General features: G+C 39.8%; 1 protein-coding gene across 2 annotated transcripts in view; it reads left to right on the top strand.

The window, feature by feature from the left end:
• The window catches only part of LOC124721454 (inactive hydroxysteroid dehydrogenase-like protein 1), a 124,321-nt gene extending 112,244 nt beyond the window's left edge, over positions 1–12,077 (top strand). For both annotated transcript variants that reach the window (XM_047246438.1, XM_047246439.1), the window contains one exon: positions 9,060–12,077. In XM_047246438.1, the coding sequence (XP_047102394.1) occupies positions 9,060–9,149 (90 nt within the window). In that variant the 3' untranslated portion in view covers positions 9,150–12,077. The remainder of the gene's footprint in view (positions 1–9,059) is intronic.
• Positions 12,078–24,009: the final 11,932 nt, after the last annotated feature.

The following is a 24,009-nucleotide window of genomic DNA, read 5'->3' on the forward strand; positions in this document are numbered from 1 at the left end:
AATGAGGAGGTTCTACACAGAATCGGAGAGGAAAGGAATATGTGGAAAACACTGATAAGGAGAAGGGACAGGATGATAGGACATCTGCTAAGACATGAGGGAATGACTTCCATGGTACTAGAGGGAGCTGTAGAGGGCAAAAACTGTAGAGGAAGACAGAGATTGGAATACGTCAAGCAAATAATTGAGGACGTAAGTTGCAAGTGCTACTCTGAGATAAAGAGGTTAGCACAGGAAAGGAATTCATGGCGGGCCGCATCAAACCAGTCAGTAGACTGATGACCAAAAAAAAAATGTCGAGTGCCTCATGTCTATCAGTCTATCCTGTCTGAAACCAAATTGACACTGGCTAAGTCCAGGAAGCTTCCTGTGTGCTTGGAGTTGCTCACACAGATGTTCCTGGACCTTAACAAGGATATTTACAAGGCTAGTAGGCCAGTAGGACTTATATTCTGAGAGGTTCTGGTCTCTGGTTTTTTTTTTGGTAATACTGATACTTGGTCCTCTATCATTCAGATACTAGCTCCCTCCCCCCCCGTCACCCATCACAACATTTAATTTAGTTTAACTGCTTTCGTGTGGCATCATATTCTGGGGTAATTCATCGTTGAGTAGAAAAGTATTCATTGCTCAAAAACGTGTAATCAGAATAATTGCTGGAGCCCACCCGCGGTCATCCTGCAGACATCTATTTGAGGATCTAGGGATCCTCACAGTAACCTCACAGTATATATATTCACTTATGAAATTTGTTGTTAATAATCCAGCCCAGTTCCAAAGTAATTGCAGTGTGCATAGCTAAAACACCAGGAGAAAGGATGATCTTCACTATGCAGGATTAAATCTGACTTTGGCACAGAAAGGGGTAAATTATGCTGCCACAAAAGTCTTTGGTCACCTACCAAACAGCATCAAAAGCCTGACAGATAGCCAACTAACATTTAAAAATAAATTTAAAGAATTTCTAGATGACAACTCCTCCTACTCATTGGCTGAATTTTTAGATATAAATTAAGGGGGAAGAAAAACAAAAAAAAAAAAAAAGAAAACAACTTAAACATTAGTGTCATGCAATATTTTGTGTAATGTAATATCTTGTACAGACATCTTTTATTAAACTGACACGTTCCACATCATTACGAAGTGTCGTATTCGTTATCTATGGAACAAGTATTAATCTAATCTAAATGTTAAGGAAGTGGATACTTTCAGGCCTATGTGTTTTTCCTTCTTTAATTTGATCAGAACCGCTGCAATATACTCTTACATGTAAAAGTAAGTTACTGTATCAGAGTTATAATCTGATCTAGTATGGCCCTTATTGTGTTCATTCTTGTTTATCTGTAACTGGGTCATCATCAGAGAGGAGTTCGTGCAGCAGATATTTTGCTGTATCCCACCATCCCCTTGAGGAACTGATGTCACTTATCCATAGCATAGCCAATACCATAGATGTTTTGAAGAAAATGGAATGTGCAAATACTTTCCCCGGGAGTCTCTTCTTGTTTGGACAGCACTGTTTTGTTGTGGTCTTTAATTATTCTTTACTTTTCTAGCCTCTGTTGTCCATCCACCACCAGAATGGCACATAGGTACACTGTTCTAGCAGTTCTCATTTACCTTGTTAGTTTTGTTAGCTGCAGAGTCCATGTGGTAGTCTTCTCATTTTGCTGTTTTATTGGTGGAATCAACCTCCTCTGCTCCACCAGTAATTCTTGCATAAGGATATGAATTTTGTAGTCCACACTGCCTTCTGATGTTAACGGACACATTCAGAGTTGATCAGCCTTTTTCAGCTTCCACATTAGTGCCTCACGTCTTTGACGCAGTGTACCTAGTGGCACTGTCTTAATTTAGAATTACATACCATACAATTCTGGAGATCCTGTCCATAAAGGTATGTCCACACAATGGCTCTTTTCTCGTGCACAATTGCTGACACATGGAAACAAAAGCACATGCACAAGAATTAGTTGAAATAAGCCCTTGTAACGCCAACCAATTGCTGTACTCATGCAACCCTTCCAAACAGTAGTATTGATGTTGCTTTAATCTCCTGCCCTGAGTTCATAGGCTGGTGCTTGACCAGATCTATTTCCAAATGTACGGATCATTATTTTCTTCTAGCATACCTTGTACCAATCTTCCATATTCTTCATTGTGATCACAGTGCCAGGACCCTGATCATGCATTTATATTTGACATTATTAGTAAACTGTGCCTCATATCATTGCCAGCAGCTCTACCAATATCCTCTAGATAATTTCATACTTCGTGTTAGAACTGAGCATACACCAATGATAGTGTCAACATACCATGACCCCCTGCTACTTCAAGTGTGACTGTGTGTGTTGGTCAAAGATTGCAAACCTTCAGGATAGTCCAATTCAGATTGCTTACTACAACTACTGTGAAGACTTTAGGCTACCCTGTGATGACCCTAGCAAATACACTTCAATTGTCTAGCATGGATGTGAAGTTCTTGGAGGCATACTGAGTCCACTCTCAGTCCCTCCTACAGTCTTTTGATATCTGTAGCTGTCATTGTGCTGTTCATTAAGTTTAACTGCTACAGTTTCATGTTAATGGTTCCTCATAAATACGTAACATTATGGAGTGGTCTAAGAGGGTTTGAAGTTGACACTTTTAAGGGCTCTATCTAGATCTCTGTTGTTGAGATCGTGACCCTAAAGGTATGTCTTCATGATGGCCCTTTTCTTGTACACAATTGCTGACGCACAGGAAGAAAACTGCATGCACAAAAATTAGTTGAAATAATGCAAGTACACATGTGTTCTTGTGTCCACACACAGCCTCACTGCTCAAGCAATCTGCTATGTATCCCCTCCTTTGCTCGGCAGTTTGTGCTGCATTTATTGTGATGAAAGGTGACAGAAAAAGAAAACACTAAGGTGAATATGGGTGAAAAATATGTGAATAATAAGAGATATGAGATATACGAAGTGACTGCAATGTTTTGTTTGATTTCAAGAGATCACAACCAGATTTTACCTTTTTCTGCTTGGGAAACTGCAGAGATAGAGGCTGTCAGTAATATGTTGTCAGCTGGTTACTGGCAATTTATTTACCAAACTTATATATCAGTTTGAGCTACTTATTTCACATTTTGAAACAAATCATGTCAGTGATTATTCCAGAAACTGAGAAATACTTACAGGACATTCTCAATCATTGTGTGAAATTTAATTGACTTTAAATACATGATTTGAATTTTATTTTATAAAAGTTGTTACACAACTTCAGTCAAAAAAGATTATACCTAGATTAACACTCTCGGACTTAACAAATTCCAGAATGTCACAGACCACAGCATCCACTAGAATGAAGTTAGTGTTTCCCAGTTTTGTATTATCCGCATCATCAGTCTCCTTAATTTCAGTTTCTGGCAGTTTATAGGAGCTTCACATATCCCATACTTTTTCTTCAGATATCAGGCTCCTCAGTTCTTGTGGTATTAAGTTGCATTATATGAATATTTGCCTGCAGTTTTCATAAATTTTTAAACTATTTCTTCTTTTTCTTCTTCCTCTTGCATTTTCTTACTTTGAGAATTATTATTTACAGTAATGTGGTCAGAGACTTTTTATAGAATACTTAATGCTCAGGACATCACATATCAAATTTGTATTCAAACAATCTTTTTGTCTGTAATCATCTATAAATTTCAATGTACTTTCTTTCGAGTCAGCAGACATTATTGCACATAAATTACCTTAAAGCATAACCACAGCACATTGCACAATGAATGCAACATGCATGGGTCCCAGCTGCCAGCCATCTGATAAACAGCACTATGATTCACACACTCCAGTTCAGAGAAATTACACACACAAATATGCATGCATGTATGTGTGTGATGTTGGAAATGTAAGCACATGCACAAAATTGAACAAAAAATGAACATCACTGTCATGTTGATGCTCCACCAATGACACCTATTTGAAGAATGAGTAGGACGAAATACATAATAATCTGAAAGAGAGTACAACTCAAGAATTTAGAAAGAAATACAAATCACCCTCTACAAGGATGCATGCATGGTGAAGAGCCACTGCATGGAAACAACAAAACCAACACAAATCATTACACAGAGTGGACACCACTTCACTTACATCTTCAGCAGAAGAAATTAAGTCAAAATTTTCTGAAGTTACTGATTATATAGATGATATGACCATGCAGGCATTGACAGAGTCAAGCATTATAAATAAAGTTCAAACTATAGCAGAGGAACTATCTCCCTATGAGTGCATGGCTACATGCAGTCATAAGAACAGTTTTATGGGTAATTATGTTCATGATTATGATGACATTGTAAGTTCAGAATGGACTAATCAATTACAGTGCACACCCAATAACTTTAGTGATCACTTAATACATAAGCCATCTGTAAATGAAAATAAATCCGTAGTGGACCCATCTAAAAAAGAAGTTAAATACAAATATGATACAACTAGGTGCAAGGATAGTGTTAAGCCAGTAAAATTTGATTCAGGATGTTACTTACAGACAAGTGTGGAGGAGGTGAGAGTACAGGATATAACTACATGTACAGTGACCTCAACTACACCTGAGTTATATCAATTCCAGTCCAAATCAAGTGTAAGTAAAAGTACACAAGTTGAAATGCCCCTTTCTTACCCCATGATAGATTACAACAAACTAGAGGAAAATCTGCAGTTAACTAGGATGGAGAACAAAGAGAACCTACAGACAACACAGTGACTGCTTGTTAGGCTAACCCATCCACAGGGTGATAAAATCTGTTTCCCAACAACAGAACAGACAGATAGGATACTTTTGTGATCAGAAAATATACCTACTGACGTGAAACCAGTAGAAGAGTTGCTAACAAACGGTGTGTATACATCATTCTGGAAGTTAAATTTAGAGAAAATTTACAAAGATTTAGTTCATGCTCGTGGTAGAATTTACTTTGACCATAACAAATCCTTGCCCAATGACTACATCTTTACTAGATGTTTACTATGAGAGTAATGCAGCTGAATGCCTGTAGGAGTATGTTAGTGAGTGCTGAATGTCTCCAGGAACCATACTCCAGGGCTGGGTAGCTCATACACCTTCCACCTGGAACAATCACCCTGACTGGAGACTTCACTCCGATGGCATTTATTGTACTAAACAGAAATATCATTGTAACCAAAGTAAGCCAATATAGTAAAAAGAACTTAGTCACAGTGGAACTTAAATGGGGGTATACAAAATGGGCCATATCCTCACTGTATGCCCAATATTCAGATGACATTTATCCATATACGCAACTGATTGCAAATGTGGCACAATATTCGATACACAAAAACTTACTCATTTGTGCAGACATAAACTCTTGATCAGTGTTATGGCACTCAAACAAAACAAATGAAAGGGGTAGGAAAGTCAATGATACAATATATGAAAACAACCTGCATATTCTAAACATGGGTGGACAACCATCGAATTGTTGTACACATACTGGACATCACAGTAATATAGATATATCTGTAGTAAACAATAGCACACTGAGATTTGCAATAGATTGGACAGTTCATGAAGATTACACTCAAAGTGATCACAATGTCATCACGATTAACATCCAAACTTGTAATGTAGAAGGGACAACAACATATAATAGATTTCTCTTGAATAAAGCAGACTGGGATAGTCTGCGACAGATAATCTCGAACTACCTGCTATCAGACATTACTGGTAGTGTAGACTATAATATACATAAACTGAGAGAGTAAATACAAAACACACAATTAAGGTCAATACGACACATAAACAAAACTTCAAAACCATGCATTAAAATGCAATGGACTCGTGAACTTTCGGAACTAAGGAAAAGAACACGACAAACATGTAAATATTATCAGCGAGCAAACAATGCTAGTGAAAGACTGGTTAGACTGCAAACGTACAGAGAGACTAAAGGACGATGTGGGACTACTATACTCGAGACCAAAAAACGGCAATAGGACACCTATATACAGTGACAGTTACAAGACAATACATGGGGAGCCCCTTATAAAATTTTGACAGAAAAGGTCAAAAGCCCATTGGTTTTGGCTACCCTGACACAAGATGGTGGTACACTGACACAAGGCTGAAGGGGTACTGCAGAATTCTTGCTGCAGAACTCCTTCCTGACAATGACATAAATACTGACCTAGGGATACACACTGACATTCAAACTGAAATGGAACAAGAATATGAAACTGAAAGGGTAGTCAATCCATTTACATATGAGGAGGTGGCTAGTTCAATTGCATGACTAAAGCAAGGGGCATTTAAACAACTAATCAGTCTACTAGCATATCACATCAGCTTGTATCCTTCCTGGTTCTTAGTGCTAACCATGGTGCACTTGTCGAAGATCAATACAACTATTACATTTTAATCTCTTTTCAAAGATCACTAATAATTGATCAGATTTATGATAATTATGAAAATATATCAGTAGTTTTCACATGATATCTCCAGTTCTTCATAATGATCAATAACTATGGAAATATAATTTAGTCTTCCTGTTCTGATTTGGCCAGTTGTTTTGAAACACTTTAATATTTGCTTTTCTTTGAAAGTCACTTTCCAGATTTTATGTTTTCAGTGTCACAAAAATCCAAATATTATGCTAGTGTCACTTTTTATATGCGTTAAGTGTGTTTTAAAATTTGGATTTTAGATAGATGCAATTTACGTATTTAATAATTGGGTTATAACTAACCTTACAGGACATTTGGGATTAGCCAGGACGGTCCAGTTGTTTAGTGCTATCTGGAGTAATGTCTAGGGTTGCAAAAATGTTGTTGGTTTAAGAATTTTATGACTGGCAATGATTTTTTTTAATTTTAGACCTTTATGTTCGACATCATGTTTTTAAACATTCTCTTACAGCCGAGCGTCTCTCGGCCGACCTTGGAGCAAGTACTGGCATTGATGAGGAGGCATAGTTACCATTTCCACAACAGTTTTTCACTTATTGTTAGTCATTTGACAACACAACTAGGGCAGTGTGTTTATGTTGTTTTTGTATGCAAAGTAACTTGTCTGCGTTTTTTTGGACCATTTTATCTCCATTTCTTTTGTGTCTCATTGTTTAGCAGTGGGCAAAAGATGGTGTGTGTTTGTTGTTAATTTGCAACAGGAATACAAATTTTTGAGATTGTGTAATGACAATAACAATGAACAAGTTTATTGCACACTTTGTACTGGAAAATTTTCTGTTGAACGTAAAGGACAGGGTGACACTAAAGACCATGTGAAAACAGCTAAACATAGGAGTTCTATTACTGCTACAGCTTCACCAAACATAGGATATTTATTTAAAGCAAAAAATGGGAATTGTGATCTGGAACATGCTACTAAAGAGGCTACATTTTCATAACACACTGCCAGACAAACTCAGATTCAACAGAACCTTAAGAGGAAGGGAAGTAAAGCTTATTTAGATTTTTTTAAAGATACTTCTGGCTGGAGTATGGAATTCAAGCTAAATTTTTAAATTTTCAATTGAGTAACAGGTGAAACTGCTCAAATCTTGACTTGGTGTCTTTTGCAGTATTAAAAAAGAAGAAGGAAAATTGATTTGTTATACTACTGATAACACTAACTGTAATTTTGGAGGTGTGAAGAGAAAGGGACATGAAAATGTGTTCAGAAAAGTGCAGAATGATATAGATAGACCTATTTTAGAAACTGACTGCTCAGTCCACATTGTACGCAAACCATTTCTGAAAAGTCATGTCTAGTGAAAAATACAGCTGAGTAAATAAAATTTAATCTTTCAATAAACTGTTAATACTTTGAAGTAATTTCAAACATGGGTTGGACCAAAAAAAATATGGTAAAATATCCTGGGTTGGGCCCAAAAAATATGATAAACCTAGTTATATCCAGGAAGATGCAGCTAGGATGGGCATCAACTCTGATTGGACAACAATTTCCCTGGATAAAAATAATTGGAAGAGGCTCGTAGAGCAGGTGTATGGTCGATAAGGCCTTAGCCACGTGTAAAGTAAAGTAAGTTATAACCCAACACAATAGCTCCAGCATGATTCAAAATGCATTGTGTATAATCCATTTTCTAAGTTTTCTAATAGGTATAAATTATCAAAAGATCGTAACATATAATTATGTAACTTTTCAAGCTAGATGTTTCATCAGATTATGCATCAATTTGTCTTTTGTAATAATTTGGGCGGCTTTTCAGTTTATTACACATGATGTAGTCATCACAGAAGTAAATCAAGTATAAGCCAGAGCTAAATTGACTGCCAAAATGTTTTTTGTATGTCTATTCATATTCCCAAACAGTTTGTAATTGCAGTTCATAAAAAACAATTTGTTCCTTTATAAACTCACAAGAATATAAGCTGATCGTTATGAGTGTATAAGTGTAGATGTTTATTTCTTTGTGTGAGAATGTTACCTAATGTATATTCCAACAACTGAACTTCAAAACATATGGTGAACACAGCAAAAAATTCTTCAAGTATCCAACAATTGATCTGTTTCAGTACTGTAATATCCAATGTATGGTCTCAGTTCATGGTTGGAAACGTGTGTGTGTGTGTGTGTGTGTGTGTGTGTGTGTGAGGGGGAGGGAGAGGGAGGCAGGGAGGGAGGAGGGGGCGAGAGAGAGAGAGAGAGAGAGAGAGAGAGAGAGAGAGAGAGAGAGAGAGAGAGAGAGAGAGAGAGCGCGAAGTGATAAATTATATTGGTGATTCTTTATTAAAAATTTTATGTCCTGATCCCTTCATATTACAGTAAAAATAAACACAGCTTGCCATGACTAGTTTGCAATCTTTGTGAGAAAAACAGCTTTAACAAAATATGAATTTCAGTCTGATTTGTTCACCATTCATACATCGCACGCAATTGCACCTAACATTCCCCTGCTTTGGTGTTTGTTATTTAGGACACCTGATATCTCACTGGGTTTTATTTTTTTTAATGAGTTGTAATTTTGGAGAATTGTGAAAATAAACTGTATATATCTAAGTTGTTTTACTTATAGGTTTTTAACATTTATTTTGCAGGCATCAATCGTATCCAGCACACCACCTTGGCTCTATAAATTTCTCTCTGTCAGAGGACTGAAACATCTCTCTAAGTCTCATGTTATGTGATGATGATGATGATGATGATGATGATGATGATGTCAGTGTCAGTGTGATTATTATGTGGAGCATAATTGCCTTCCTAAGTATACAACTGCATTAAATTAATATTTAAGTATGAGCCCTTTTTGTAATAATATGATAGTTAATTTTTAGTTCAGATTCATGTGAGTTGGTGAGCTTCACAATGAAAGAGCAGGAAGAACATTTCAGTAGTTGTAAATCTCTAGTTACCATGCCATGTAAGTGTGCCATAAACATTGAAGTCTATAAAGCTCCGTTTAATAGTTTTAAGCCATACTAATGGTTTCTTTGTATCTGCAACCAGTAACAGCAGATATAAGAATGCGTGTTTTGGGCCATAAGTGTCTAAGTAAAACTGTAAACTGGTGTAGACAAAATAGCAGTACGTTTGCTGAGCAATGCATGGTTTTACTTCTGGTATGCATTACTGGTGATCAGTTTCATTGAGATGGAAATGAACTTTCAAGTTCTCCAACATTTACCTCTACCTTTCTTAATCTATTTTGGATTATTTTCTCAAAATCACTGCTATGGATGAACTTGTCATACGAAGTTAAAAACAAAATGTGATTTGGGTTTTGTGCTTAAATTTTCAAATATTCACTTATGCTGTTAAGAGAAATTTATAGTTATGTTCTCAGTAGCAAGCACCACTTCTGATAAAGATTCCCTAGAAGCTTTTCATGACAAATTCTGTGTTATTGAAACAGTTATTGTTGCTAATAGTTCTTATTTCAATGTGTCTGGGGTGGCTGATAAATGCTGTCACATGGGCTGTTGACTAGTTGTACTCACAGGCACTTGGGGTAATGACTCGGTTTCGCAGTAGCATGTATCTCAGATGCAGCTGTATTGTACAGATGCCAGCCAGTTGAAAGCAACTTGGGACTGCGTGTGGTTGGGCAAGGTTGCCACAAATTTCGCTGAACGGAGTACCATCTTGTGTTTGATGCCACAAGTAAGAGTGTGATGCTCTCACCACCTGGTGGCTGTTTCCTGACAAGGATTGCCTGCCAGAGTAAGCACTCAGTCAAACTGTTTATTATGTTGTCTAGGCTAGTGGTGCATTTACACTTCATGTCTTAACTGTAGAAAAACAAATAGTAAGGTGATCAGGAACAATAATGTAACTACTGACATGTCTAGTAACATGAGAAAATGTAGATAATGAATAGGTAGTTCCAGTGAGATATTTTTAATAGCTTTCTATATCACACTGTAATGCCAACTTCTGTGATTTAATGTGTGTCAGTTTACAAATTGTGCTGAAAGTGCAGGCTATCAGTTTTAAGGACAGTCTGGACAGATAAGGCAGCACTCTGCAGGGCTGCATAGAGCATTTTGATGCCCCTCTGATACTCATTTGATATACTTATTTTTGGATCAATACTTGTGTAAACATTCCCATGATAAACTCTTTTAGGTAGCTCCCAGCCAGAAACTATGTAGACTGAGACTGGAGTGACCAAAAATAGCAGTTCCATCACCACCACACACACTGTGCTGAAGCCATCAAATAAAATGAGTGGTACTGATAGGTGTAGCATGAAAACATTTGTCAGACATGTCCATTTTCTGTAGTTCTTATATCATATGTTAAAAAAAACACATAGCACTAATAGGGGCTCACAGGATATTCAACTCCCATGACACATTTTGTACAGTGTTTGTCAGTTTTTGTTTGCATGCAAAATATGCTCAGGTCTATAATTTTCGGATGGAGTTCATAAACTGATAACTAGCAGATTAATAAATAAAAAATAAAACAAAGTCAGTACTGGGCTGAACAAATGTGATTTCTTAGAAACACTTAGAAGAAACATACTTAATATGTGAGTTGAATTGTTTGAAGTGATTATACAGCGTTTTTTAAGATGTAATAAGTGAGTATGTACTTATTATAATCTTTTTGGAGGCATTGTCAGATCATGTTCTCGTTTCTCTGTGACAATTTGGTGATGGAAATTACTGTTGTGTTTGATTGATTTGTGGCCATTAGGTTATTCCTAATGCTCAAATATCTCTTGAAGATGATGTCAAGTTTTGTTTTCTTCCTTATTAACCGAATGCCTGAAAAATATAAGAGTATACTTTTACTGTTGTTGTGACAAAACACTAGTATCAAAGTGCCATGAAATTAACTGCAGGATAGATTTTATTAGTGCCATATGTTGTGCCAAACAAAATAGTTTGCTGTATATTGTTCAACCATGAAGGCATTTGTAATTATTGTTACATCATATTGCATAGTTTCAGGAAGGGCAAATCACAATTACTTTTCAGATTAACATATGATTGATGACAATAGAACACAATGAATGAAGGCAGTTGTGTTTCAACTTAACTTTCCTTTCAGTTACTTTAGAAAACATAACAACAAAATAAAAAAACAAAAAAACAAACTTCTCTCTGTTAGTGGTGAATTTTGCAGTTGGAATAAGTAACTTTCCTAGCTGAAATGATTGGTTTCTTTGTTGTTGCAAAACAGCTGTCATTTGAAACTGGATGCAAGGAGAGAGTGGTGTACACCTGTTTCACAGATAGTTCATTGTCACTTAATACGGGTACTAATGGTGGGATTGAATGTTACCCACTGATAGCTTTATATTCTGTAAAATTTAGTGTTGTTGATTATTTCATGTCACATGAATGAAACTGCAAGAAAGTCAATGAAGGTCTCATTTGCAGTGTTATTATATTTAAAAAATGGGTGACTAAATGTAAAAACTTAAGCATTTCATGAATGATGATATTGTGTGAAAAGTGTTTGAGTTAAGGTGGAAGATGTAGTTATTTCATTGAAAATTATTACTTAATAGCTTGTGTATCACTATATGTAATACAGTCAGTGATTTAATTCTTGTCATATCAGTATATATTTTCATTTTTAAATAAAATTGTCAAAAACTATGACACGGTTTTCTGTTCCTTTATTCCTGGAATCCACATACAGCTTACACGACAGAATTGTGAACATCCATTTGATGACCTTATCACTTTACAGTTTCCAATAATTGCTTGGCACTCTGTGCGATAAACATTGTGATCTTGCACTGTATTAGAAAAATGGTGTTTACTTTGTTTCTTTTTGGTGGATTGTGGTGATGCCATCATATTAATAAAACTTGTTACAATATAACTGTGTAAAGGTGGATAGATTCCTTACCTAATATGTTACTGATTTTGATTTTATTGTTTTATATTTCCTTAGTGAAATAATCATGGTATTTACAAAAAAGATGATTTCAAATCAATTTCCTGTGTTTTTGGAGGGACTGAGTAGTGCGTTATTCTGAGGCAGTATTGGATAAGTGCAACCTTTGCTATTTTTTTACACACTTAAGTGAAGTGTTGTTTTCCGTCAGGCTTGTGTAACTATCAAATTTTACTTAATGTTAGACAACATATCACATTTATATTTAAATATGTGTTTTAAAAAATTTTGCATGTTCTTTGATACTATCTTAAAAGATTTATATTGCATCAGTGTTTGAAATAAATATGTTTTACATTTGATGCCCATATGAACAAACCAAGTCATTGATACATTACATTAATATGGATTTCATGTCATATTAAAAAACTAGAAGTGTGGAAAATATGAAGTAAATTCGATGTAACAAAAATATTGCAAAGTGACCAAAATCAGCAGCTTTTTGTTTTTTGAACAACTAATAATAAATGACTATGCATTTATGGTAGGGAAACTATTATGCAGAAGATGGTTACAAAAATCAAGGGCACAGAAGTAAGAATAAAGATTTGACAAATAGGGATGAAAAAAAGATTAATGCTGAACAATGATGTTTTAATAGCCATTGATAAAAGTGAAGAACAGAAGATATCTTTAAAATGGAAGTATTATTGGCTTGAAAAGATTAATTTGCTTACTGGCTCAAACTGTCATGGCACAGCATGGTACAGGAGTGGAACAATGTGTAAATAATGTACAGCAAAAGGGATTAAAATGCTAAAGTAGTAAATTAATATCATATCTGATGTAAAGAAAGTATGGGAAACGGGAATACAGATAACTGTATACACCACAAACTGTTCCCAGAAATGTCTGTACATACAAATATTTCAGCACAAAGAAAGAGACACGTATACACTGTACGAGGTACAAAGGCTGATTGGAACATTAACATGGTGGCTCATCAGAGCAGTTAGACTTCAAACATCTTGCTTTACGTAGTCGATGTGACCTATCGATACCACACAGGCCCGTGAGGCCTGGGGGGAGGTCGTGTCACCATTGGAGTGAGTAGTGCGAGGTGGCAAGCGCACGACTGGAAGCTCCATCTCAGTCAGGGCGGCGTACGAAGGCGCGGTGATGAGCTGCAGGTCCACGTCATATCAGACAGCCAGTGGGGGCTGATGATGCGCCGGCCGGCGCGGGAGTACAGGTGTGGGGAGGGGTGCGGCGTGCAAGCGTGCCTCCTCCTATGGAGATCGAGCTGTCCGAGGAGATGAATGCACGAACTCTTGATGGATCACACTCTCAGGGGAGGGACAGGATATGCACTACCTTGAAATCTGCTTCCTCATTGAGCGTTGAGTCTGCAGTGTCTGTAAGGAGCACAAGCACACGGTCATCGAAAGCGACAATTGACATGTTGTTGACGTGGTTAGGTGGTACATTGCAGCACAAGTTGAAAGTCAGGGAACAAGTCTCTCCAGTAGATGAAATGTCATCAAAACCTGTGCATGGGGTTGATGACGACATGCTTGGGAAACCTGTGAACTGCGGTGATGAATCATCAGATCATGGGATGAGATAACTGATTATCGGGCTTGGCAATAAAAATTTGTCCAGATGGTCTGACTGGCATGGCAGAGGGGCGTCGGAGTCCATGAAAGCAGGCTTAAGCCTGTGTAGCCAAACGGTCTGCCGGCGATCTTTAACCATAATGTCGAACGACGTCTCGCCCCTACAGAGTACTTCAAAGGGGCCAAGATATCGGGGTTGCAGGTGTTGTCTAACAGAATCATCCCTGAGCATAACATGGGAGCATTTGTTGAGTGCGGTTGGCACGTAAGTGTCCGGCAGGGAATGACCGAATGGCGGGTGTAGCCGTGTGTGTCTAAAGTGGATGCACATCCTACTAATAAAGTCTGGGAAGGTGGGGAAATCCTCAAGTGCCTGAGGCAGGATAAGTTCCCCAGGTAGAACTGAGTTCTCACCAAAAACGAATTCAGAGATGGTTCCCTGTAAGTCAGGTTTAAAGGTCAAATGGAGACCGAGTAACACTCAAGGAAGCACCTCAGACCAGAGGCAGTCATGGCACCTGAGAGCTGTTTTATGGGTGTGGTGCCATTGTTCCACTAGACCAATGCTTTGCAGGTGGTAGGCTGTTGTATGAATTTTTTTGATACCGCAAAGGTTACATAGAATTGCGAAAAGTGCAGACTCGAACTGTCGACCTTGGTTGGTGGTGATGTTGGACAGGCAACCAAATCTAGCGATCCATGATGGGACGAATCCCTTGGCCATTGTTTCTGCTGTGATGTGTAAAGGAACAGCTTCCAGTCAACAAGACATGTGATCGATTGTGGAGAGGATATATCTGTAGCCCTCTGATGGTGGCAGAGGGCTGATAAGGTCGATATGTACATGACGAAAATGTCATTGCGGAATGTCACACTTCCAAAGGGAGGAGAGGTGTGGCATCCGATTTTGTTGCATTGGAAGGAAATGCAGCTGTGTGCCCATGTTTGACAGTCTTGCTTAACATTTTTCCAAAAAAAAACGCTCAGTGGTGAGGCATGTGGTAGCGTGGACACCAGGGTGGGCGAGGTTATGCAAGGCGTCGACGGCTTGTCGGCACAACATGGGAGGGAGCAACGGCCGCAGAGTGCCGGTAGAAGAGTCACACCACACTTCGTCCGAAACGCTGGGGAACTTGAGTTTGGTAAACACAAGCAATGTCTGAGGATCTGTGAGGAGAGCTTGAGATTCCTCGTCAGAGGCCTGGAGAGTGCTGAGGTCAGATAAATCTTTGATGTGTGAGACAATATTGATCCGCAAAAGAAATCAGCGGGGATGTTTCCATGCCTTTGATGTAGCATATGTCCGTAATAAATTGAGAGACCAGGTCGAAGTGGCGGAAACGCCGAGGGGGTGGGTCCTTGGGAGGGTTACAGAAGGCGTCCGCCAGTGGTTTGTGGTCAGTAAGGATGAAGAAGGAATGGCCCTCAATGTCAGGGCGAAAGTGTTTGATGGCTTCATAGACTGCCAGAAGTTCTCTATCAAAAGCGGAATATTTCTTCTGTGCTGTAGACAGTTTTTTAGAGAAGAAATGAAGGGGTGAAACCATGTCGCCTTTGCATTGCTGTAATACTGGCCTGACCACAATGTTGCTGGCATTCGTAGTGATAAACAACTCGGCAGACGGATTGGGGTGGGCGAGTACAATGGCATGAGCTGACACTGTCTTCAGAGCCCTGAAGGCCTCTAGCATAGGTTCAGTCCAACTGACTGGCTTAAGGCCCGAAGTCTGTTTGCCAGACAGAGAGTCCATCAGCGGGGCCTGCACGGCAGCGGCAGAAGGTAGATGTTGGCAGTAGTAATTTATAGTACCCAGGAAACGTCAGAGTTCTTCGTACATAGCCGGGTGTGGCAAAGACGTGATAGCGTGCGCACAGGATTTTGGAGGTTGTATTCCGTCTGCGGAGACGGTGTAACCCAAAAATGTCACAGAAAACTGGCGCAATTGGAATTTATCTTCGTTGACCTTGAAACCGTTGGAGTTCAAGGTCTGGAGGACCTGGGATAAATTATCTTCATGGTCCTCAGTCGACTTGCTGAAAATGAGGATATCATCCAGGTATGCAAAGCAGAACTCGAACTGTCATAAGTTTGAGTCAATGAAACGTTGCCATGTTTGTGCCGCATTCTTTAAGCCGAATGTCATGAAGTTGTATTGGAACAAACCGGGCGGCGTGATGATAGCAGTCTTTGGAATGTCTTCCAGCACTACGGGAATCTGGTGATAGGCATGTTTACAGTCAATCACACTGAAGATTGTGGCGCTCGATAACACATGGGTGAAATTGTTTATGTTTGGCACTGGGTAATTGTCCATGATGGTATGAGCATTTAAGCATGTGTAATTACTAAACATTCAAAAAGAACTGTCATGTTTGGTGATGAGGTGAATCGGTGAAGACCAATTGCTGTCCGATGGCTGTAGAATGCCTGCCTCCAGAAGTTCGTTAATTTGCTGCTGGGCTGCGAGCAACTTAATGGGGTTGAGGCATCTAACCTTGTGCCTAATAGGAGGGCTGGCAGTGGTAATTATCTTGTGTGTCATTCCGTCAGTGACGGAAGAGACTGAGAACTGCACGTGAGGCTGAGTAACATCCTGACGTGAAGTTTAGGGACGAGTGGGATGTGATGAGGTGTAGCCGTTAGCGCGAGTGGGAAAGGCAGCATGAAAGTCACATGCCTATTACGTGAATGCGGCGTGCGCTTGTTTGGAGAGGTTGGCTGCATGCGGAGCGGATCGGGGCGCACAGCAACTGTCTGTTGTTGGCGTTGCCTTGAGTAACCCGCTAGGCAAGAGAGGCGTTGGTGTCGTGCGGGGAATGACGATAGCTGCCGAATCACATGGTTGGCACGCAAGAGAGGGGGATTGTTTACCAACATGTGGGGCGGCTGCCTGTGTGGTGGGTGTGTTTGCGTCGCGCGCGTGACTGTCATTTGAAGCACTGTTTGAAACACATGGCATGCACGTAGCAGGCGTGTGGTGGGTGCAAAGATCACTGAATGTGAATTGTCATATGGAATGAATGTTTTTGAAGTAACCTGATGAGCGTCCGTGCTGGTGTCTGCTGATGAAGGTCGATCAGGTGAAGGAACTGTGGACTGCAGTTGCAGCAGTGAGGTACGAGCCGCAGTGAGCTCGTCAAAAGTGTGAGAAATGTGTTGTTTCAACTCGTTGTTTTGCCGACGGAGTTGCGCCACTGCATCATACTCTGACAGTAGATTAGCAATGCAGGTCACAATTTTGTCCGAGAGGGTCGAGTACTCACGAATCAAATCACATGTCGCGACGAAATTGGAATGACGAGCATAAGTGCCTGAGCATGGTTTCTGAGTGTCAGTAGGGTCGTGTAGCACTGAACCTTTAACTATGTCCAGAGAGAGTTTGTAATGGGACAAGAAATCCATACTGAGAATTGGTTCATCAACGTCGGTGATGTAAAAAGTCCATGGGAAACGTAGAGAAGGAGACAGATGCACCATAACTTTAGCAGAGCTGACAGTTTGTAATGTTGATGCATTGACAGTGCATAGAAGTGACTTTGTCGGTGAAAAAACGTGAGGAGCCAACAATGTAGTTATGATGGACATGTCAGTGCCTGTGTCGACTAGGAAAACAAGCCGCAATGAAATGTCGGTCACCTATAAACGACCGCTCGGCCGAGAGGCTAAGTGGACGGAGTACAATGTTTAGGAATGCCTGTGAAGTTCCCCCGCAGGACTCGGCATCTTTTAGGTCCTGTGGTCGGTGTTTGGGTGCTGGCAAGGTAATCTGCACTTCTTGCCCTCATCCCCGAAAATCTTGTTTTACCAACAGTACAAGTGAGCCGAATGTGGCAGTGGCGGTGATTGTGACAGCGGAGGATGTTTGTCCTCGCTGATCTGTTCCAGAATGTAAACAGGGACATATGGTGCGTGTGCGATTCTTGAGTGCTTGGAAAGAGGAGAGAGCAAACGAGTACTGCCCAGTGGTGTAGATGGTGTGGAGGTGGAACAAGCCCTACCTCTGCCTGCAGACGGCTGGAAAACAGGCAGCGTAGTGCCAACCAGCAGTGAGAGGTATGCTGGTTGTTTTTGTCTCAGTAGTGCATGCAGCTGATCTGCGATATGAAGGCAAGAACCGATAGACTCGAAGGAGTGTGGTAACAGGTGTATCTGCAGGTCACTAGGTAACTTGGCAGACCGTACCGCCCACAGGGTAACGTCCGGCATCGTGTGTTCACTCACAAGTAGCCAAAGACCGCGCCAGAGTTGTGATTGAGTGCAGTTCCCCAGGTGTTCCTTGTACAGGATCTTGATTATTAATTTCTGTGGCAAGCAGGTGATTCAGTCCAGTATTGTCTTCTTGGCAAACTTGTGTTTTGGCAGCGGCGATGGTGAAAGGCGGATGTCACAAATTAAATCTGAGTGGTCATGGAGTTGCATGACGAGAAATAGAGAAATAGAAATTTAGAGTTGTCGTCGGTCACTTGATGTAACTCGAAAAGGTACTCCACAAGTGCAAACTAGGAAACGGGGTTGTCCTCGTATAAAGGAGGTAGCTTCGGCCATCAGCTGGGGGAGGGGGGGGGACGAGGGTGGCTTCGGCGTATCTTGGAATGCCTGCTGTCCCGTGGTAGGATAGTCTGTCCTGTAACCTGGCACTACTTGCATGGGTGTATTACTAGCAAACACATCCCGAATAACAGCCGGTTGCAATGTCCCTGATGAGTCATGGAAGTACGATGCGGCAGGCACAGTCGGTACCAAAGGAACGAATGGATGAGCAGTGCATGAGGTAGACCCATAAACTGGACCAGAGGTTAAAGGCACAGTACGTAAATTGTCCACCTCGGAAATGACGCAGAAGGCCGGCACGGCAGGTGCAAACGGTACTGCGGAAGGAATGAGCGGGTGTATGGTCGTATGGTCGGAATAGTGACCCCCTGTGAGCGAGAGGTGGGGCGGGGCGGGGGGGGGGGGGGGGGGAGGAGGGTAGGGGGTTATGGTTTGGCACTTGGTGTGGCAACAGTGAGAGTTTTCTGTGCACATTGGAAACGCACCCCATGTGGTAGGACCATAAATCACTGGTGAAACTTGCTGGCGGTCACATTGTCATGGTACAACGTTCCTGGATAGTGAAGCGCCGTCGACTGTGCTTGAACCCTTGTGGTCGAGAAACTGGGCGACAGATCTGGTGGTTGAGCCTGGCGAACTTGATGTATAAAAATGTCCATTATTAAATTGTGAGGAATGCAAAACTGTCGTAGCTTGATAGCAGTTGACCGCGTGTGCATTTTGCATGAACAGCAGCTTCGTGCACGGCACTACTGTAACCAACGTTGGGGCATGTATAGGATCAAAGCACATTTGCAAATTTAGGTCCCTTTGAACACTACATGAGCGATCGTCGTTACACGATTCTAGAAATCGTCAATTTCACATGTTGGCGTGCACAGTCCGGTGACACAAAATCAGTGTCATTTGTTTGAGGTAACGGCATAACACTCGATCATTGTAGGGCTGCAAAGTTTGAGGTTAACTTCGTTGAAGATTGCGAATCATTGTCCGTTAGCGGCAAAACAACCGTTGGCAGGGGACTGGAGTGGTCTGGTGGTAGTAGTAGCTGAGCCTCCAAATCCTTGTATAAAACGTTAGGTGAGGCAGCCATGGCGTCAAACGTAAAACCTGTTGATTCCACATGGCCGGCGTGTAAGTCACGGTAGACGTAGAAACGTTGGGATCACCAATGTGGGAAATGGGAATACAGATAACTGTATACACAACAAACTGTTCCCAGAAATGACTATACATTTATACATACATATATTTCAGCACAAAGAAAGATACACATGTACGCTGTATGAGATACAAAGGCTGACTGGAACATTAACATGGTGGCTCGTCAGAGGAGTTAGAGTTCAAAGATCATGCTTTACGTGGTCGGTGTGACCTAGCGACACCACAAAAGGGTACCGTATGGCTCTGCCAGGCACTTAAGTGTGATTTGCATAGTATCCATGTAGATGAAATGTAGACCTATTGTAGGAAGGTTACAGATAATGAACAGAGGATGACACACCACTCTGCTAAGAGTAAAACTGATGATCCAGTATGTTTTACACTAAGTGGTACCCTGTTGAGACAGTAGTTTTGTATTGGGGAAGAGCTGGAGTGGAATCTTCATGTGATCATCATGGTTTAGGACTTCATTTAAGCTTCTAAATCACGTTTCTAAAATGTTAGTTTGGTTTCACAAGACATTGTCCATTTCCCTCCTCATTCTCTTCTAATACACGGCCAGTTTTTTATTCCTAATATGATTTTAACAGTAAATTGAACACTTAACTGTCCTCACTTGTTGTGACATTTGTTTTTAGATAGTATTGTGGCTTCAGAACAGCATCAGCTGATGAGTGCCCACTGTTCCATGCCAAATAACATTGCCATGAAACATGAAAACACCATTTTAAATCTGTTGATTTTATCCCATGATAACTCTCAGTACAATCAGGTAGACAACATAATGAAATGTGTTCATACTTTATGCACTACGCATTTTCTGTGACTGTAGCCAAATACTTGTGAAGAAATCCAACACAAATCACAGTTTTCCTAGAGAATCAATATTTTGTTTATTCATGGTTAGAAAAAAATGTGACACTTATTTAACAGGTATTGAGGTCACATTCAGTGAATGACTAGCACCTAAGTTCCTCTCATTGAATTTTTAAAATATGAGTTATATTTGTTGGTTCCTTGTCAGCATATTTAGGTGTGATAAGGCTCTGTTCCTAAAGGTAACACTTAACATACAGGGAGTCCATAATTAAAAGTTCCTGTTTCAAAATGCTCTAGATAGAGAACCACTGCTCAGAATGACATCAAATTTGGATGCAACACATAGCTGTTCTTCAGTTTGCATCTAAGATGCCCAGCATTACTGACTCCATGAAGTATCACACACTGCTGGTAAAGCTCTTTTACAAGAAGGCTGCCAGTGCACCAGTAGTCCTGCAGAAGTTCCACATGATCAAGGGCATGAAAAGGTATTGCTCCGATGTCTGCTAAGGGTCTGGAGGAAATGATTATGAAATTCAAAAAGACAGGTTCTTTTGAAGTGCAGTGTGTCAGAGGAAGGAAAGCAGTTGATTCAACATCTGTCAAAGGTGGTGGCCACAGCATCACAGGAGGGGTTAAGTGGAGATGTGCAAACATGCAATACATGGGGAATGGCCGTAACATTGGACATGCCTGTGAAGATAGAGCATAAAATCCTATGAAACATCCTGCTTTGCTATCCATACAAAATCACCCCTGTTCAGAATTTGCTTCCTGCTGACCCACCAGCAGGACAAATGTTTGCTCTGGAATTTCTTGCTTGCATGAAAGTGGATAATGAATGACCACGGAACATTCTCTGGACAGACAAAGTCCATTTCCATCATGTAGAAGATGTCAATATGCAGAATTGCAGAATATTGGCAATTGTAATTCCACATGCACATGAGCCAGTGCTACTTTATTTTTCAAAGGTGACTCTGGTGCGGGTTGAGAACATCATTTATCACAGGGCAGTATTTTTTTCAAGGAGGTGAGTTCTGTGGGTCGTGTTACCTGTGCCATCACTGGTAAATGCTATGAGAGTCTTTTGCACACCAACGTAATCCCAGCCCTTCAATATCTTGCAGACTGATGAGCCACAATTAGATGTAGGAGTTACACAGGACACAACCACCTCTCAAAAAAAGTTTGAAAAGTAAGAAGTCAGAAGTCAGAAAAATGTTGTGAAGAAGAAAGTTTTGCTCTTAGGTAGTTCAAATGGTAGAGCTGTTGGCTAACTTGTTGCAGGATGAACTAGGGTCAGGTTACCAGGTCACAAGCTTTTTTAAACATAGTGCAAGTCTGGGTTAGGTGATACAGGATATAGGTTCACTTTGCAAAGACTTCACTAAGGTAGTAGTGGGTGGGGTGGGCAACAGCATAGATAGGAACTCTAATTATTCAGTTGATCATGACCTGGTAAAGATAGCTTCAGCAATGAGACATATTGGTGTTGGGCTTGTGTCTGTTCTGAGGTGCCATGACCACCCTCATTTAAACTCTTCTGTTAGGAGAGTTAATTTAGAGTTGGAAGAGCTGCTTGGATCAGGTATGGAGTCTCATCGGTGTGGTTCCTGTTGACTCTATCAGCAGATGGAACTTTATTAGGCATGGCCTTCACCTCAACAGGAAAGGGAAGGGAAAACTCTCTGGGTTAATAGCAAATAACTTAAAAGGGGGGGGGGGGGGGGGCACTGTCACAATTGTTAAAGTACCAGTAGTTATAAGTGACAGACCAGCAGTTTTTTTTTTTTAAGGCAGGGAGGGCAGAAACAAAAGATGTTCAGAGACAGACTGAAAATGACATTCACATTGATAGAACAGGAAGCCAGAAAGCAAATTTTAATGTACACAGTTTATGCGGACAGCCTCTGATTCAAACTAGAGATACTCAAAAACTGACAGGAAAATTACATTCATCCAGTTGTAATTCAGCCAGTGCACAAAATCAGTTATCCTTATTGCATCAGAGTATACGAGGACTAAGGGGTAAGTTTAATGAGTTGCTTATTTGTTTTGAAGAATTAGAGTTGAGCAAACCAGTTGATATAATCTGCCTCTGAACATTATGTAACCACTGGTATAGATATGTTAAATGTTACAGGACTCAAGTTAGCTTCGTACTTCTTTAGAGAAAATACAGAGAAAGAAGGAGTTACCACATTTGTCAGAAACTGTTTTGATTTCAAGAATATTGATATTAATAAATTTTGCCTGCAGCAGCACTTATAAGCTTGTGCAACAGAAGTATTATTTCATAATAAGTCCTTTATAATAATAGGTATATACATATCACCTACAGGAAATTCTAACCTCGTCATAAAAAATCTGGAAACTTTGTTATCCCATCTTACAGTAAAAAACAAGGAAATAGTGGTTGCTGGTGATTTTAATGTGGATATATTGTAAAGCTCTGTCAGTGAACAATTATTGCAGTCAATAACAGTATCATTCAATTTAGTTCCTACTGTGAACTTTGCAACTAGGATATGTAAATACTCTGAGACTGCTACTGATAATTTTTTTGTAGACAAATCTAGGGAAAAAAGTGATATCATAAAACCAATAGTAAATGGACTGTTTGATCATGACATGCAGCATCTTGTGTTAAATGTTGAAATTTGTCAGGATAAAAAACCTATTAAATCTGAGTACAGGTGTTGTAAACAAATCAAAAATTGAGAAATTCAGGAAATTGCTGAAATACATGAGCTGGATAGATGTTTACAATACTTTTGGTTCAAATGGAAAATACAAAGCATTCATTAATAAAGTTACCTCCACTTCCGAAAATTGTTCTCCCCTAAAGGTAACTCATATCACACAGAAGTAAAAAAGTAAACCATGGATTACACAAGGGATAAAGCTATCATGTGGCACAAAAAGGGGACTGTATCTACTATCTAGGAATAGCTCTGATGTTAGCATAGTAATGCATTACAAAGAATACTGCAAGATAGTGAAGCAAATTTCCAGAAATTGAAGCAGCTTATGAGAAAAAGATAATTACATTGGGCAACAAAATAGAAAATGTATGGGAGAGAGTGAAGACAGAGACAGGTGGGACCAAAAAGGAAGAGGAACAGATATATCTATAAATAACTGAGACTTTGGTAACAAGTGCATGTAGTGTTGCAACCTCTTAAACAAGTACTTTATTTCTGTTGCTGACAGCTTGGGGTTATCTAGTTTGGTGAACAATGCAATGGAATGTCTGAGACCATTCTTTAAAAATAACTTCAGTAAAATAGAAATGACACTCACGTCTCCCAAAGAAGTAGCATTCATCAGAAAATCCCTCAAATCTAAGTATTCTAGTAGTTATGATAATATATCAACAAAGATAATCAAAGAGTGCTCATGCAAGTTGGGTTCTATCTTAAGTTATTTGCGTAATCAATCTCTTATCAGCAGAACATTTTCAGACTAGCGAAAAATGGCTCTTTAGAATGAGGGGGCTAAAGAGATACCATCAAACTATTGACCAATTTCACTTTT

Source organism: Schistocerca piceifrons, chromosome X (genome assembly GCF_021461385.2).
Source record: "Schistocerca piceifrons isolate TAMUIC-IGC-003096 chromosome X, iqSchPice1.1, whole genome shotgun sequence".
Lineage (NCBI taxonomy): Eukaryota > Metazoa > Arthropoda > Insecta > Orthoptera > Acrididae > Schistocerca > Schistocerca piceifrons.